The sequence below is a fragment of the Ostreococcus lucimarinus genome, chromosome 6 (assembly GCF_000092065.1).
Source record: "Ostreococcus lucimarinus CCE9901 chromosome 6, complete sequence".
Classification (NCBI taxonomy): Eukaryota; Viridiplantae; Chlorophyta; class Mamiellophyceae; order Mamiellales; family Bathycoccaceae; genus Ostreococcus; species Ostreococcus sp. 'lucimarinus'.
In genome coordinates this window covers 561,104-576,011 of record NC_009360.1, presented here as the reverse complement: position 1 = coordinate 576,011, position 14,908 = coordinate 561,104, and the positions used below count along the sequence as shown (strand labels likewise).

Here is a 14,908-nt window from a genome sequence, read left to right as displayed (position 1 = left end):
CATGCCACCACCAACGCCAACGGTAGAGAACGATATCGCCAAAATTCTCGAATCTATCGGAATTCCAGGTGGGTTTGTTCAAACAATCATGATAGCTGCGCACGTGAATCTCGGGAATTTTGTATCCAAACCTGGTATGAAGGGGATTTCTTCTCGAGACATTGTGGAATGGGCAACGTTGACGCTCGAACTTCTATCACGTGGGCACGATGTGCGAGTTGCATTGTCGACGAGTTGGAGTCAAGTATACATGAGAGGTGAATCAAGTGCAGTCATACGCGAAGCCGCGCGCGATGCATTCAAGGCTGCGTGTGAACACGCGTTTTCATCTTTGCACAACATCTCAACCGGGGCGCACGCTGCAGACGATGCTACGGCGCGTTCCGTCATGTTGCAACCAATGTGCTGGCCAAATATCAGCATCATGAACGAGACTCTGAGCTACAATGCACACGATGTTGAGAGTAAGCATCGTGCGCAAACCGCATTGTTCGAGGGTGTGATTGCTCAGGTTGCAGGTCAATTGGCGAGCACGGGTGACGTGCATTCACTTTCGCCGCTAATCGCTGGCGCGTTACCAGTGGCTTCATCGATGCGACGCATTGGATTCGACTCAACTTTGGACGAAACCGACGCCGAGTGTATCTCTGAATTAAGTGTCACGCTCAACGCGAGCGCGCAACGAATTTTGGATGTCGCCATAGCGAATGATGATTCGCAAAACTTCAACGGAATTGTTGCGAGACTTTCTGCATTCGCACGGGTGAGCAACGTAAGTTCTATGACTACCGTTAGCGACGAACTCTCGGCCGTTTTAAACGCCTTGGATATCGTCGCTAAACATTCATTTGTCAAGTCCGTTCATGTCGCTGATTCATCATTGCGGTCGCTCATCGTAAGAGGCGTGTTGCAAAAGGCAAAAACAGAGCTCCACGTGCGGCACGTGAACGAGACTGTCAACCTCGGCGCGCCTTCGTGTCTGCAATTGTCTATTTGGCGCAGTCAAGATCAAGTGGCGCGTGCGCGTGCGGCGCCCGTACACGCCTGCGTTGACGTTGCGAGTGTGCTCTTGGGCAGTTGCGCTCGCTTTGAAGACGACCTTCTTCGACTTGTATGCACAATCGGCGAATCGCTTCCTCGCGAGCATTTCAATCTGCTTCGAGAATTTCAAGATTGGCGTATTCGTTTGGAACAGCTTACCATGACCACGAGAGGTGACAGTTTCAAGATTGATCCGGCTTCTGGATGCGTGGCGTCGGCAGATGTCGTGGAAACCATCGCCGTGGCGTGGACTAAAGTTCGCGAAGCGTTTGCCGTCGTGTTGGAAAATTGGAGCGTCGGTGTTGACTCGTGCAGCCTAATCACGGAGCAACTGCAAAGCGCTGCCGCAATTATGGATGAAGCGCTGGAAATCCCACCCGGTAAACCCATCGATCCTCTTTTGTGGAAGTACGCCGGCAGACCGTCCCTGCCTAAGACGTCGACACTATTCGATATGGAAAAGAACGTACGTGATATTTGTCACGCCTTGCAAGTGCGCTCGACGTTTGCATCAGATCTTGATCATTTATTGACGAGGCAAAGATTCGGAGGTGAAACGTCTCTGAGCGAATCTACATTTGCGGCGTCGTGCGCGGCACTCGGTGCCGGAGTAGGCTTACGATCTGCTGCATTGGAAGGACTATGCTTCTTCGCGTGGACGCACATCCAGGCAAACGCAGATATCTCGACGAGCTCCGAAATGGAAGTCGAAGCCGGTGAAATCCCGAGGCTACTAGGTTTGAAATGCGCTGATCGAGCGAAAACATCCGGTGTTGCCATGGAAATATCAATGGACGACGAAAACAGCGAGTTGCGCGAGCGACGGCATATCTCTGATTTACCGGCGCAAGAGCTTTTGAAGTCTATCGATAAAGATGAGCCATGGAAACTCGGGGCAATCGCTGACGTAGCCGTACCGGCATACCCAGCGCTTGGTTTTCCTGCCTGGGCGTTAAAGTGGGAAGCTGTTGCGCGGCTACACTCCACGCTGAATCCAATCGCCGAGCTTTGGTCAATTTCATCGCAGTCAAAGCTTCTCAGCCAACTGACCGCACGATTAATGACCGAACGTGATGGAAAGGTCATGAGTAAAAGCGAAGCGATGCTCGCAGCACAAGGAGTCACGTTCGGTATCGCAGCATCCCCAAGATCACCCGCTGACTTTGTAGCGCATCGTCATTTGCTCTGGTTATACGGTGATGCGTCCGGCGCCAACGCGTCTGAAAAGTCACAAGGGCTAGCTGAACATCTGCACGATATGTGGCTTCGTTGGCACGCATCGCAATGGGATAACGCCATTGACGGCGTTCCTCGCGCGCTGTTACCCAAAGCTAAGGCTGACGCGTCGTCCGAAAGTACAATGTCATCGTTTTGGGCATCCGCTTCGGGACCGATTCGATTTGAACGCGCCACGGCGACGGCGTTCGTGTCCGGCATTGTGACGGACGCCAATATTGGCTGCGCCGAGCGTTTGCCTCGTATGGTACAGTTGCGCATGGCATCAAGGCTTTTACGCTTCGAGCGCGCAAACCCCGTGCATGCATCAATCGAAGATTGGATTTCGCTTGCAGGGCTAACCGCACAAATGCTGCTCAGCCATGTGACGTTGCTCGAAGACGGTGGCGAAAGCGCTACCGCACTGGTGAATGCCGTCGATGCGATGATGAAGTTGGTCAGCGATGGTGCGATGCAAACGGCGAACGAAGCTGCGCGCACAATTAAAATGCTTAAAACAGCATGCGCACATCTGTGTGATGCGTACTCGCCGCTCGCAGCTATGCGTGAAGCCGTACTCGAGCCTTTGATTGTCGCGGTGTGCGAGGGAGCATCGCACAAAGATGTTGTGAAAAGTGCAACCCTTTCCGGTGATTCTGGCGCGCGCGACAAGGGGCGTCGCGGCGCTGCGTGGGCGCTTCTTGGTGTGCTTCGTCTCAATCTTCTGCTTCCAGCCGGGTTATCCGATCCAGCTGTCACCGTGCGGACAGAGCTCTGGCATTTGGACACGACGCTCGAGCGCGAAGTCCAGCCACTCATCGGTGTAATTACTTGGCATCAACGCACGCCATCCGCGCCGAGCGGCGACGCTCAGAGTTTAGTTGACTGCGTACAACTTGATGAACGTCTTTCGTCTGAGCGCGAGAGATTAAGGACTCTAGCCCTTCCGCGCCCGACGCCGTCACGATGGGCCGCGCTTCGCCGTGTCGTCGTACAGTTCCGCGAAGGTTTGGCCTCTGCGCAGAGGCTGCTTCAGCTGCTGCAAAAGTGTTCTGCACTCAAGCCAGATGAAACCACGATCATGGAAGCTGAGACGTGGCTCGGATCGAGCGCGCAGTGGAGCTCGCTATTGGATGATGAGTATTCGTCGTACCGCGATATGACGCAACCGCTTCAACTTGCGGTGTACGAGATTCGCCGTGGTGTCGCTCTCGCCGCCGAAGCCGCGCGTGCGCGCATGAAAAATAACGGCGAAATAGTTTCCGCCGCGGTCGCATTGTTTTCGTTCCCGACGGTCGTCAACGCCGCCTACGAAGGTTCAGCAGCGCTGATGCTTAGCGAAGATCGAGTGCTACGAGCACTCAGTAGTGCGGAGAATGCGGCGGCAGCGCATCTTCCGTCCAACCCGAAATCGGGCGATTTAGAGCTAGGTGCGCTACGCGTTGCGCTTACGAGTGCTCTGTCCGAAGCTCGTCGCGGAGGTGCGCTGAGCATGAAGAGTTGGCAACGTTTGAGCAAATGCTTTGCAGCGTTTTCTGCGCTCTACGACAGTTGTCGAGAAGAAGACGCAGAGGCCGATAGGCTCGCCACCGAAATATTCAAACAAGCCACCAAGGGTCCAAGCTCCTATGAATCTACGGAAGCGAACGACCAAGAGACGGAGGAGCGCGCATATCGCATCGCTTTCAAGGATTTTGCCGCAGGTTTCGCCGATTTCAAGGATGCGCCGGATGCGCCCCTGATGCTCGAGCACGATTGCGTGGAAGATGAGCCAAAATCTCAAGAGGTTGATGACGAAGTGGACATCACCCGCGCAGCACGCTTAGCCGGCATCCTCGAAGGCGAACTCGCTGAAGAGCTTGTGAACGTTCACTACGCGGCTCTTGCCACTCTTCGCGGTGCGCCTGCGCACTCGACTGAGGAATCATTGAGCGCCCAGGAGAAGATTGTTCAATCAATGCGTTTGACCAAGTATGGCAAATACGTGCGAAATTTAAACACCGATGAAGCATTACGCGCGTCCGAGTTTGCGCGGTCGTATGACACAGGAATATCTGTCTTGAAAGCGAGTCAATTATCGCTTCCAGTAGCCGTCGATTATGCGTCGCGCTTCGGGCACTCCCTCCGCGTGGCGTTGGAGTATTCCGCCGTGTCGCGCCCAGCGCTTTCGGTTGATACGCTTGGCACGTCACCGTACGAATCGCAAGCGACGCCAGAGGAAGAAGAAGCGCTGAGAGCGAGAACGAAGAGAAGTCAAGCCGAGCTAGATGAAGACGCAGCGGCAGATGCGCTCGACGACGAGCTCACCGTCGGCGGATGCCCAGGAGAAATGGCGCTTATCGTTCCTCCCGTGGCGGCGGCGCGACGAAGGCTGACGCAACTGCTCGACGAATGGCCAGAACACCCTCTTTTGACGCAACTCGCCGAATTATGCGATCGAATGCTCTCTTTGCCGCTATTGGGCCCAGTGAAGGCTGGTTTGACAGGTATCGAGCTCCTTCTCGCTCGAGCGCAGATTTGGGAGGAGTCTTCGGCAGAGCACACATCGCTTAAGAATGAGCTCAACGAATGTGCAAAGCTCGCACTTCGTTGGCGTGCGCGCGAAGTTCGTACTTGGCCGCGGCTTCTCGCTCGTTGTAGCGAGAGACACGCATCTCGAGCCAAGCGAACATGGTTTGCCATTTATCGTTTACTCAGCTCGATGAAGTCGCGCGCTTTGTCTGGCGATGATGCTCCGGAAGATGAAATCCACAACGTTGACGTTGAGAAGATTCGAAGTCTTACCGTTGCACTGGAAGAATATCTTCAAGGTTCGACAATCGGTGAGTTTGAAACGCGATTGGAATTGATTTGGTGCTTTTTCGCCGAGTTGGAAGTCGAAACGCGCGCGTGCAAGGCGCGAGGTGCAAGTACCAGCAGCCACGATGACGCACTTTGCGCAGTTCTGTACAACATTTGGCGATACTACTCTCAGTTTTCGAGCGTCGTCGATAAACATATTGAGACGATTCGCAAACCATGCGAGATTAAACTTCGAGATCACGCCAAGCTCGCGAAATGGGAAGATCGAGGCTATCACGCGATGAAGGTCCAGGGCGAAGCGAATCAGCGATCATTGCACAAGTTCGTTCGAGCGTTTGACACCGCTCTCAATGGACTAGTACTACCAGTCTTGGAGACCGCTGCATCACAAACAGGTTTCAAGGAGTTGTCTGTCGACGATGGTACACAAACTCAGACTCCGATACTTCCGAATGCGGCGAAACCATCGAAAGAGGAGCTCGAAGCCGTCAAGCTCGCTCGTCAAGCTGAAATCGACACCATGCGACAAGCAGAACTAGAATCGTTACGATTACAGCGGGATGCATGGAACGGAGCGTGCGCTAAAGCGAGCGCTCGCACGAAGAATGCGGTCGAAACGTCTTCGCGAGTGGCGCAACAAATCCGAAAGGAATACCATCCAGCCGCGATTGATGTCGATGAAACCTCTTACCGCGCGCGCCTTCCATCACTGGTGAAACGCATGGGAACTATTCTAGATCGAGCGTTGAACGGCGAAGATGGTTACGACGTGCGTACCGCCGGAGCTGAATCTCTCGATGACTTTGCCGTGACAATCGCAAAGCGCGCGAATGCGCTTCGAGACGACAAGGCAGCGAAGAAGGCAATCAAGAAGAAGGCTTTTCAGGACTTGCTCAAAACTTTGCCAGCCATGGGAATTAAACACTCTCGAGGCGCTGTGCCGGTAGAGTATCGCGCTGCGACGATGTGGTTCATGGAGAAAGCAATGAAGGAACCTCGATGCCTCGCCATCCTCGGCGAGGACGCGACCAATGCTTTTAGAGCGGCGGACAAGTACTACTATCGTTCAATGGCTCGAATTCAGCGTCTCTGGCTTATGCGCGGGGCGCAGAATCCAGACTTGACGAGTCGCGAAGTGGAGATTGCGACACTATCGTGTGAGCATTTGTTACACATTTTGCGCACGCAAAGGTCTACGATTTCCGCCGCCGCTGGAGCAGAGGCGGATATCGATATCGCTTACTCGTCGCTCAACGCATTGAGTGCGCACGGAAATCTTCCATCCCAGCGGTTTGCAGAATCATGGCTGATTGAACAGCGCGATATCATCGATCGTTTTGCGACGGCGTGTGTCGACGTGAGTTTACTCAACAGGGCGATTTCCGCGGCAGAGCCTCTGTCGCAGGTAAAACCCACTACGGCCGCGGTTGTGACGGCTTTAACTGAATGCAAAGATCTGGCGCACCGCGCCCGGGCGCGTCTCGAGCCATTCCTCGCGTGTACACTAGAAAGTGTAGATATACGTGTGGGCAACGATCGTCCGTCATTGGAACCTTGGCGATTGAACGCCGTCGCATCGAGTGACGCTGTGGCCGCCATCCAGGCAAATTTCGACGACTTCAAGCGCGTAAAGAAGTTACTTGCGAGTGCGCAAGTCGAAGCCGAAGTACGATTGACCACTGGTGATATCGGAATGCATGGTGCAAATGCGGTGCCTGGCTGGGATTTCTTGCGTTCCATTGTGGACTTGGACGTTACCAGATTTGAAAAGGACTTCACGAACGGCGTCTCGCCAGGGGGCGAAAACGTCGCCGGAGACGTCGTGTCTATTTCAAAGCGCATCGGAAAACTGAGTGAAAACATCGAAACTGTCGTACAATCGACTTTGATTTGGGTTCAAGGCGTCGATGCTTCGTCGAAACCAATCATGATCAAACGTGAAATCGTCGCAGAAGGTGAAGACGAGGAGGAAGAAGCCGAAGGCTCTATGACGACGTACGAAGCTGCGGTGGGCGGTGCTATGAACCCGAAACGACTCGAGCACATCGTACACGCCGTACGTAATGTCGTCAATGATGTCAAATCTGTTGTCGACGAAGCGCACGCCATCGATGATCGAGATGTGTCAAACTTTGTCGCAGCGCGCGCGGGTACCGTCGCTCCGCTTTTGGGCCTGTTACGAAGCGCCGTGCGAACCGTTCTCTTTGAGTACATCAACTTTCACAAGTCTTCCTGCAAGCTCGAGTCCGTACTCACCGCACTATTCCTTGGTTTATCCGTGGAGGGGTTCTGTATTCCACCTGAAGAAGCCGACGGTGAAGCCGGTGGTGGCATGATGGACGATCAATCTGGTACCGGCATGGGCGCGGGCGAAGGCGAGAAGGACGTCGCGGATGAAATTGAAAACGAAGATCAAATCCTGGGCATGGAGGATCTCGAGAAGGAAGAGGAAGAGCATAAAGACAAGGGCGGCGGCGAAGAAGAGGAGGACGGCGGGATAGAGATGCAAAATGACTTCGAGGGTGTCATGGAAGACGTCGACGCGGGCGGTGACGACGAAGACGAAGACGATCCCAGGGAGGACATGGAGAAGGAAATGGGTGAGGATGGCGACGACGGCGACGTCATCGACGAACGCATGTGGAACGACGAAGACGATAAAGATGACGAGAAGAATGAGGCTCCGGAGAAGTACGAAAAAGGGTCGAGCGTGAAGCAGGACGAAAAGCAGGAGACTGAGACGCGCGCGGCGGAGGAGGACGACGACGGACCGCCGAAAGATCCAGATCAAGGCGAAGAAAGCGGCGAAGACGAGAAGGATCGACCGAAAGAAAACGATCAATCCGGTGCTCCTGACGCCAACGATGACGGTAAGCAGAATGAGGAGGAAGTCGAAGAGAATCACGGAAAAAACCCGTCGTTACCCGAGCCTGAGGAGTTTGAGCTCGACGACTTGAAACTCGAAGAGGAAGACGAACAAGGCGAGGACGCGGAAGACGACGCCAACGATGAGTCGATGCAAAACGAAGACGCCGAGGAACTCGATGGTGCACCGCCTGAAGATGTGAATGCCGATGAACAAAACGAAAACGCGGATGGGGAGATGAACGAAGACGGCGACGGTGGTCTCACGGACGACGTCATGGACGTGGACGACGACGAGGTCGCCCAAGCCGACGACGAAGAAGAAGGCGCCACCGATCATCTCCAGGATGATGCCATCGCCGCGGACGACGCAATGGACGAAGACGGCGAAGAAGGCGGCCTGCAAGGTCAAGGTGACGGGGGAGGTGGCGATCAAGACGTCAACGAAACCCAAGGTCAAGGCGGTGAAGCGGGCGCCAACGCGCAAGGATCTGATGGTCAAGGAGAAGAAGAAACGAAGCAACAGGCGCATGGCGCGATGGATACCGACGTCAACGAAGGCAACGATGGAAGACAGTTGCCCCTACCACAGTCATCGACCGACATACCGAGCGCCGGTGCGGATGGTGAAGGCACTGGTGCGGGCGCGAGCGGCGGTGAAGGCACGGTCGCGCCGATGACGGGCGGTCCCGCGAGCGATGGAGATAAGAAGACGCCTCCCCCGCCGCAACGTCAGCAAGATGCGAACCCGCATCGTTCGCTCGGTGACGCGTTGAAGAGCTGGCGCGAACGTTTGAATGTCGTTGGGGACGCTGCTGAGAACGATACCGCAGGAGACCAAGGCGGGGACGACGGCGGTGGCGAAGGCGACGAGTACGAGTTCGAGCGAGCTGCGGAAAAAGGCGGAGTGGATGACGAAGACGGTAAAGACAATAAGGGTATTCAGACGCTTGGTAACGCGACGGAGGAACAAGCAACGAAGAACAGTTTGAATGACGTGCCAGAAGAATCGGAGGATGAAGACGAAGAAGGCCTCGAGCCCATGGAGATGCGTCAAGACTCTCGGGTCGACGCGACTGATGAAGGCGATCAAGGTCCCGGCAACGACGACGAGCGCGAAGACGACGGCGCTAGCGCCGCGATGAAGAGACAGCGTAAAAGTAGCGAACCGAAGAAAGACATTGCATCGACGGATGCACAAACTGCTGCGATCGATGGCGAAGAGGCCGACGAAGATGAAACGATGACCGAGCGAGAGCTCGTCGCCGGCGGTGAAGGCGAAACTGGTGAAGAGTCGACGATCGCTTTACAGCTCGAACACACTTCTCTAGGTGGAGCAGGTGAAGTTGTGCACGAGCTCACGCCGGAAGACGTCGAACTCGCGCGCATCGAGGCTGAGCAAAGTCTTACGCAATGGCGTGAAAAGTCAGCCAAAGAGCGGGGCAACGAGGCCAACGCGCAAAACTTGTGGCGGAAGTTGGAGCAGCTCACCACCGCGCTTTCGGCTGAACTTGCAGAGAAACTTCGACTGATTCTCGAGCCAACGCTTGCAAGTCGACTTCAAGGGGATTACAAAACCGGCAAGCGACTAAACATGCGGAAGATTATTCCTTACATTGCCAGCGATTTCAGAAAGGACAAAATTTGGCTCAGACGTTCGAGACCTTCGGCTCGCAAGTATCAAGTGATGCTTGCCATCGATGACTCGCGATCTATGGCAGAAAACCACTGCGGCCACATCGCTCTTGAGTCAATGGTTCTCCTGGCGCGCGCCATGGCTCGTTTAGAGGTCGGAGAGATCGGTGTCGTAGGCTTCGGCGCCGGGGCCAACGCGGTGCGCACGCTGCATCCGCTCGGCGCGCCGTTTACCGACCAAGAGGGCCCATCGCTCGTGAGCAAGCTGTCGTTCGCGGAAGACAACACCTTGGCCGATCGACCAATGGTTCAACTCCTCGAAACCATGGCTGCGCGACTGAGCGTCGCGCGAGAACAAATTCGCGGCGGCGGCACGAAGCTCCAGCAGCTCGTGCTCATCATCGCCGACGGTCGATTTCACGAAAAGGAAGCCTTGCGAAGGTGCATGCGAGAAGTTGGTGCGCAGCGCGGGTTACTCGTCGCGTTCATCGTGCTCGATAATCCCCAAAACAGTCTACTGAACATGCAAAGTGTGTCATTCACGGGAGGCAAACCGGTGATGAAAAAGTATTTGGACTCGTTTCCGTTTCCATTCTACGTCCTCGTGCAAGACGTGTCGCAGCTCCCGGCGACGATAAGCGATTTGTTGCGACAGTGGTTCGAAATGGCGACGAGTCACGATTAACACAGACAAAATTAGCGATTGTAGTACAACGACTAGACGTAAATCACATGATGCTGCAACTTTTATTATCGTCTCGGAGTTCACCGATGGGCGGCGATCGTACGCGATCGTGCGGAGACCGTACCTGGGGCGAAGAGTACGGCGACGACGCGAAGCGAGGCGAGGTCGGCTTGTAACCCGGCGTGCGGTACGTTTTAATCGCATCAGGAGCGATCGGCGATGTCGGGCGTCCAGACTTCGTGGGCGTGTTCGCCGAGCGGTACCTGTCCTTCAAATCGACGTTTGAGCGCGCGCTGAGCGCGCGGGCGTACTTTGGATTTTTCAAGATTGCGGCCCACTGTCCGACGCCGTGTTCTTGCACACCCGCTTCTAACGCCGCGTTTTCCGCGTCCGTCCACTTGCGCTTACCCTGCTTGTGCGCTTGCGGACTCAAAACCACAGACTTCGCCAACGGCGACAACGGCGGCGTGAGCCCCGGTTTGTGCGCCCTCGTCTTCGTCGGCGTCGTCGACGCGCGCCACTTATCCTTCAAATCAACGTTCGAACGCGCCGCGAGCGCGCGACCGAATTCCGGATCCTTCAAAATCATGCTCCAACGCCCTACGAAATCATCGCGCGCGCGCGCCGTTCGCGTCAGTCCCCCGTCCCCTACTCTCGCGCCTCGTCTCCCCCTCGCGCTCGCGTACGCGTCGTCCTCGCGTCCCGTACCCGTCCCATACTTCCCGACCCCGAGCGCGAGCGCGTCCTTCTCCTCGTCCGTCCAAAACGCATTCTTTCTTCGCGTCCTCTTCTTATTATTCTGCGCGTTCGGTCGTCCGGTCGCTCGCGTCGTCAGTCATTCGTTCGCGATTCTCCGTCGTCGTCGTCCCCTACTAGGGGTTTTCTCTTTCGTAGGGGTCCGCGCGCTCGCGCACCGTCGTCTGTCGCGCCGACACCGTCTGCATGTCCACCAGCGCGTCCTTCCGCGCGTTCATCCCCGCCTTGACGTTTTTCTTCGCCATCGTTGTCCGCGTCGGCGAATCCGCGCCGCGCGATGCGTCGTCGTCGTCGCGGATTCGCGCGCGACGCGCGATGGTCCCCCTCGCGATGGCTCGATCGACGACGTCGATCGACGACGTCGATTCGAAACGATCGACGACGCGTCGATCGATACGAAAATCGATCGACGACGCGTCGATTTATTTTTCGACGACGCGAACATCGATCGACCGACCGACCGACCGACGATTCAATTCAATTCGATCGATCGTCGATCGTCGACGCGACGGCGCGACGCGTCGACGACGTCTGACTTCGCGTCGACCGACGACGACGATCGACGATCGAGCGAGCGACGAGATCTCGACGGACGCGACGCGAACGGACGCGAGGCGATGACGACGACGACGACGACGACGCGTTCGATGGGAATCATCGGACGCGCGCGGGCGACGGATGCGCTCGCGCGACGACCGCGCGCGACGCGCGAGCGCGTCGCGCGACGCGCGGGGGGCGTGATGGTGCGCGCGATGCGGCGGCGACGCGCGCGCGAGGACGCGAACGCGTTCGATGGTTCGACGCGGGCGAGGCGGGCGCGCGAATCGCGAATGCGTCGATTCGGTTGGACGGATCGGACGCGGACGCGGCGGGACGAACGCGGAGACGCGATGATGGGAAGGGCGCGCGCGTTCGATGAGACGATGGACTGACGATGGACGCGCGCGATGACAGACGAGCGCGGTATTTAACTTTGGCGGTCCCGCGGCGGAGGAGAGGAAGGCGGCGGTGCGGGGGTACATGGACGCGGGATCGGGCACGCAGAAGAAGAAGAAGCCGACGTTCGTGTTGCCCAAGAAGGTTGCGGCGAAACCTAAGCCCAAGGCGAAGCCTAAGCCCAAGGCGAAGCCTAAGCCGAAGGTCGTCGCGAAGAAACCCGTCGCGACGAAGAAGCCACTGTTCGCGGCCAAGGCGAAACCGCTCGTCAAGAAGCCCGTCGCGGCGAAGAAGCCGTCGTTCGCGGCGAAGAAGCCGATCGCGGCGAAGAAGCCGATCGCGGCGAAGAAGCCGATCGCGGCGAAGAAGCCGATCGCGGCGAAGAAGCCGATCGTGCGACGCAAACCAATGGTAGCGAGCAAACCGAAACCGAAACCTTTCGCGCGCAAGCCGGCTCAACGCCCGGTGCGACGCTCGGCGAGCTCAAAGTCGCTCAAGGAAACAGCCGATCTTGGCTTCTACGCCATCATCGCCGGCTCCTTTTTGTTATCCGTGGCCATCTTGCCGGGTATCGCGGATGTCGCGCTGGAAACCATTGGTATCGCTTACACGCTCTACTTCACCTACAACTACTTGGCGTTCGAGGAGAGCCGAGAAAAGTTCAAGAACACTCTCGAAAACATCGAAAGCGGCACGGGCATTGATATCCCGTCCATCTTCGACAGCACGATCGGTGCTTTGACCGATATCACGAGTAAAGTGCAATCGTCGAACCAGCCCCGAGCTTACCCCAAGAAGGATCCGGCACCGACGCCAGTCGCCGATCCTACCCCCACCGATACCGAACTCTCTCAAGACGACTCTTTCTCGGTAGAATGAGAGCCGTTTCCGACCACATTTAGCTCTTGTAGGGACGAAACAGCAAGCATCAACGCACACAACCTTTCTGCCTAAGAAGATCTTGGTTATTAAAACGAATTAGTTTGCGACAGCGGCTGGGAAAGCCGCCTTGAGGGCGGCGACTCTGTCGTCGAGCGACACAATCTTGTCGCTCGAGCCGGCAGCTTTGTCGAGAAGCGTGAGCACTTCACCGACATCCGGACCTTGCATACGACCGGTAAGCGCAATGCGGAAAGGCATAAAAAGTCTCTTTCCCTTACGATCGAGGGCCTTGCCCGTGGCGTTGATGAATTGCTTCACCGTGCCTTCCTTCACCGCCGCGGCGAGTTCGCCGCTCGCGTGCGCCTTGACAATGGCGTCGACGATAGGTTCAAAATCGTCATCAAGCACCTTCTTCATCGCATCATCGCCCATGTTTTCCTTCAATGGGAACTCAAACATGGCTTGCACCTGCGGAACGGCGTCCTCGACGAGTTCGATGGATTCTTTGATGAGAGGAATGATGGCTTGCACCGTCGCGCCGGAGGATTCCTTCAACAAGTCCGAAGCCACCAGCGCCTCACCAACGAGTGCCTCTACGTCGGCGTCCGGAAGCAAGCGAAGATGCTGACCATTCATCCAGTTCAACTTCACCTTGTCGAACACCGCGGGCGATTTGTTGATGCGTTCGACGCTAAAGAGCTTCTCGAGCTCTGCCTTCTCATAAATTTCTTGCTCGGTGCCGTCGTTCCAACCCAAGAGTGAGAGATAGTTGACCATGGTCTTGCTCAGGTAGCCTTCATCCTTGAATTGCCCGACCGATGTCGCACCGTGGCGCTTGGAAAGCTTGGAACGATCCGGGGCGAGAATGAGGGACATGTGCGCGAACGTCGGAAGCGGGAAGCCGAGGGCGTTGTACACGAGCGCCTGGCGAAGCGTGTTCGGCAAGTGCTCCTCGGCGCGCAACACGTGGGTGATTCCCATGGTGGCGTCGTCCACGGCGACGCAAAAGTTGTACACGGGCATACCGTTGGAGCGCAACACCACGAAATCGCCGAGCGTGTTCGTATCCCAACCAACCTTACCCCGCACCATGTCGTCGATTTCAATGCGTTCGCCCTCCGGCACGCGGAAGCGATACGTAAACGGAACTCCCTTGTCCATCATTTCCTTCACCTCCGCCTCACTCGCCGTGGCCCACTTCCCCATGTACTTCGGCGGAAGCTTCTTCTCCTCTGCCTCAGCCTTCATCGCTTCCAACTCTTCATCCGTGCAAAAGCACGGGTACACGTGTCCGCTCGCCACGAGCTTCTCGGCGAGCGCCTTGTAAATTTCACCTCTCTCGCTCTGCCTGTACGGCCCACACGGCCCACCGACGTCGGGTCCTTCGTCCCAATCCAGCCCAAGCCATTTCAAATCGGCAACCATGCTATCTTCGCTCGCGCGCGTCGATCGCGCTTGATCCGTATCCTCGACTCGAAGCACGAATTTACCACCCATCTTCTTCGCGTACAGGTAATTAAACAACGCCGTGCGCGCGCCACCGACGTGTAAAGACCCCGTCGGCGATGGCGCAAACCGCACGCGCACCGTCCCATCGCTCACCGGCGGCGTGATGTTCAACCCGCTCGCCGTGATCGTCGCACCGCGCGCGTTTCTTCGCGCGTTCGCGGCTTTGGAAAACCTCAAGCTCGACGCGCGTCTTTCGAGCGTCGCGTGCGTCAGCCTCGAGCTCAGCATCGCGCACACGCGCGCGCTGGGCGTCACGGACATTGTTCGCGGTGTTTCTACGCCGGTTCCAGTCGCTCGCGTCGCGCGCGCGCGTCCCTGTGCGGCCGATCGCGCGCGCGCGGGACACTCTATCCACAATCGGCACCGCCGAAAGCGGCGCGCGACGGCAGAGCAGCGCGCGATGACGCGCGCCGCCTCTCTCGCGCCGGCGACGCGCGCGTGTGGTCGCGGACGCGCGCGCGCGACGGTCGGACGGCCGGTTCGGTCGCGGGCGCCGCGCGCGCGCGTCCGCGACGTCGCGCGAAACGCGGTCGAGGCGAAGGAACCGGTGCAGACGTCGACGGAACCGGCGACGACGCGCGA

The 14,908-nt window shown here is 57.0% G+C and overlaps 3 protein-coding genes across 3 annotated transcripts; 2 read left to right on the top strand and 1 right to left on the bottom strand.

Annotated features, from left to right (window-relative positions):
• Positions 1 to 9,166: 9,166 nt before the first annotated feature.
• Positions 9,167 to 10,243, top strand: OSTLU_40957 (predicted protein; the record flags this gene model as incomplete). Its single annotated transcript, XM_001418487.1, has 1 exon — positions 9,167 to 10,243. One exon carries the CDS (start codon positions 9,167 to 9,169, stop codon positions 10,241 to 10,243), a length of 1,077 nt encoding a protein of 358 aa, XP_001418524.1.
• A 1,273-nt stretch (positions 10,244 to 11,516) lies between these two features.
• Positions 11,517 to 12,912, top strand: OSTLU_24709 (predicted protein). The gene is made up of 4 exons (XM_001418486.1): positions 11,517 to 11,742; positions 11,954 to 12,668; positions 12,692 to 12,771; positions 12,833 to 12,912. Exons 1-4 carry the CDS (start codon positions 11,617 to 11,619, stop codon positions 12,887 to 12,889), a joined length of 978 nt encoding a protein of 325 aa, XP_001418523.1. The 5' UTR covers positions 11,517 to 11,616; the 3' UTR covers positions 12,890 to 12,912.
• Position 12,913: 1 nt separating this feature from the next.
• On the bottom strand, positions 12,914 to 14,554 carry OSTLU_49888 (predicted protein; the record flags this gene model as incomplete). Its single annotated transcript, XM_001418239.1, has 1 exon — positions 12,914 to 14,554. The coding sequence occupies one exon, from the start codon at positions 14,552 to 14,554 to the stop codon at positions 12,914 to 12,916; it is 1,641 nt and encodes a 546-aa protein (XP_001418276.1).
• Between the last annotated feature and the right edge of the window lie 354 nt (positions 14,555 to 14,908).

Coding starts and splice junctions, on each gene's coding strand:
- OSTLU_24709 (XM_001418486.1), top strand. CDS start 11,617: ATGACGACGACGACGACGACGACGCGTTCGATGGGAATCATCGGACGC. Junction 11,743..11,953: donor GACGCGCGGGGGGCGTGATG/GTGCGCGCGATG, acceptor GCGCGATGACAG/ACGAGCGCGGTATTTAACTT. Junction 12,772..12,832: donor GTCGCCGATCCTACCCCCAC/CGATACCGAACT, acceptor TTTCCGACCACA/TTTAGCTCTTGTAGGGACGA.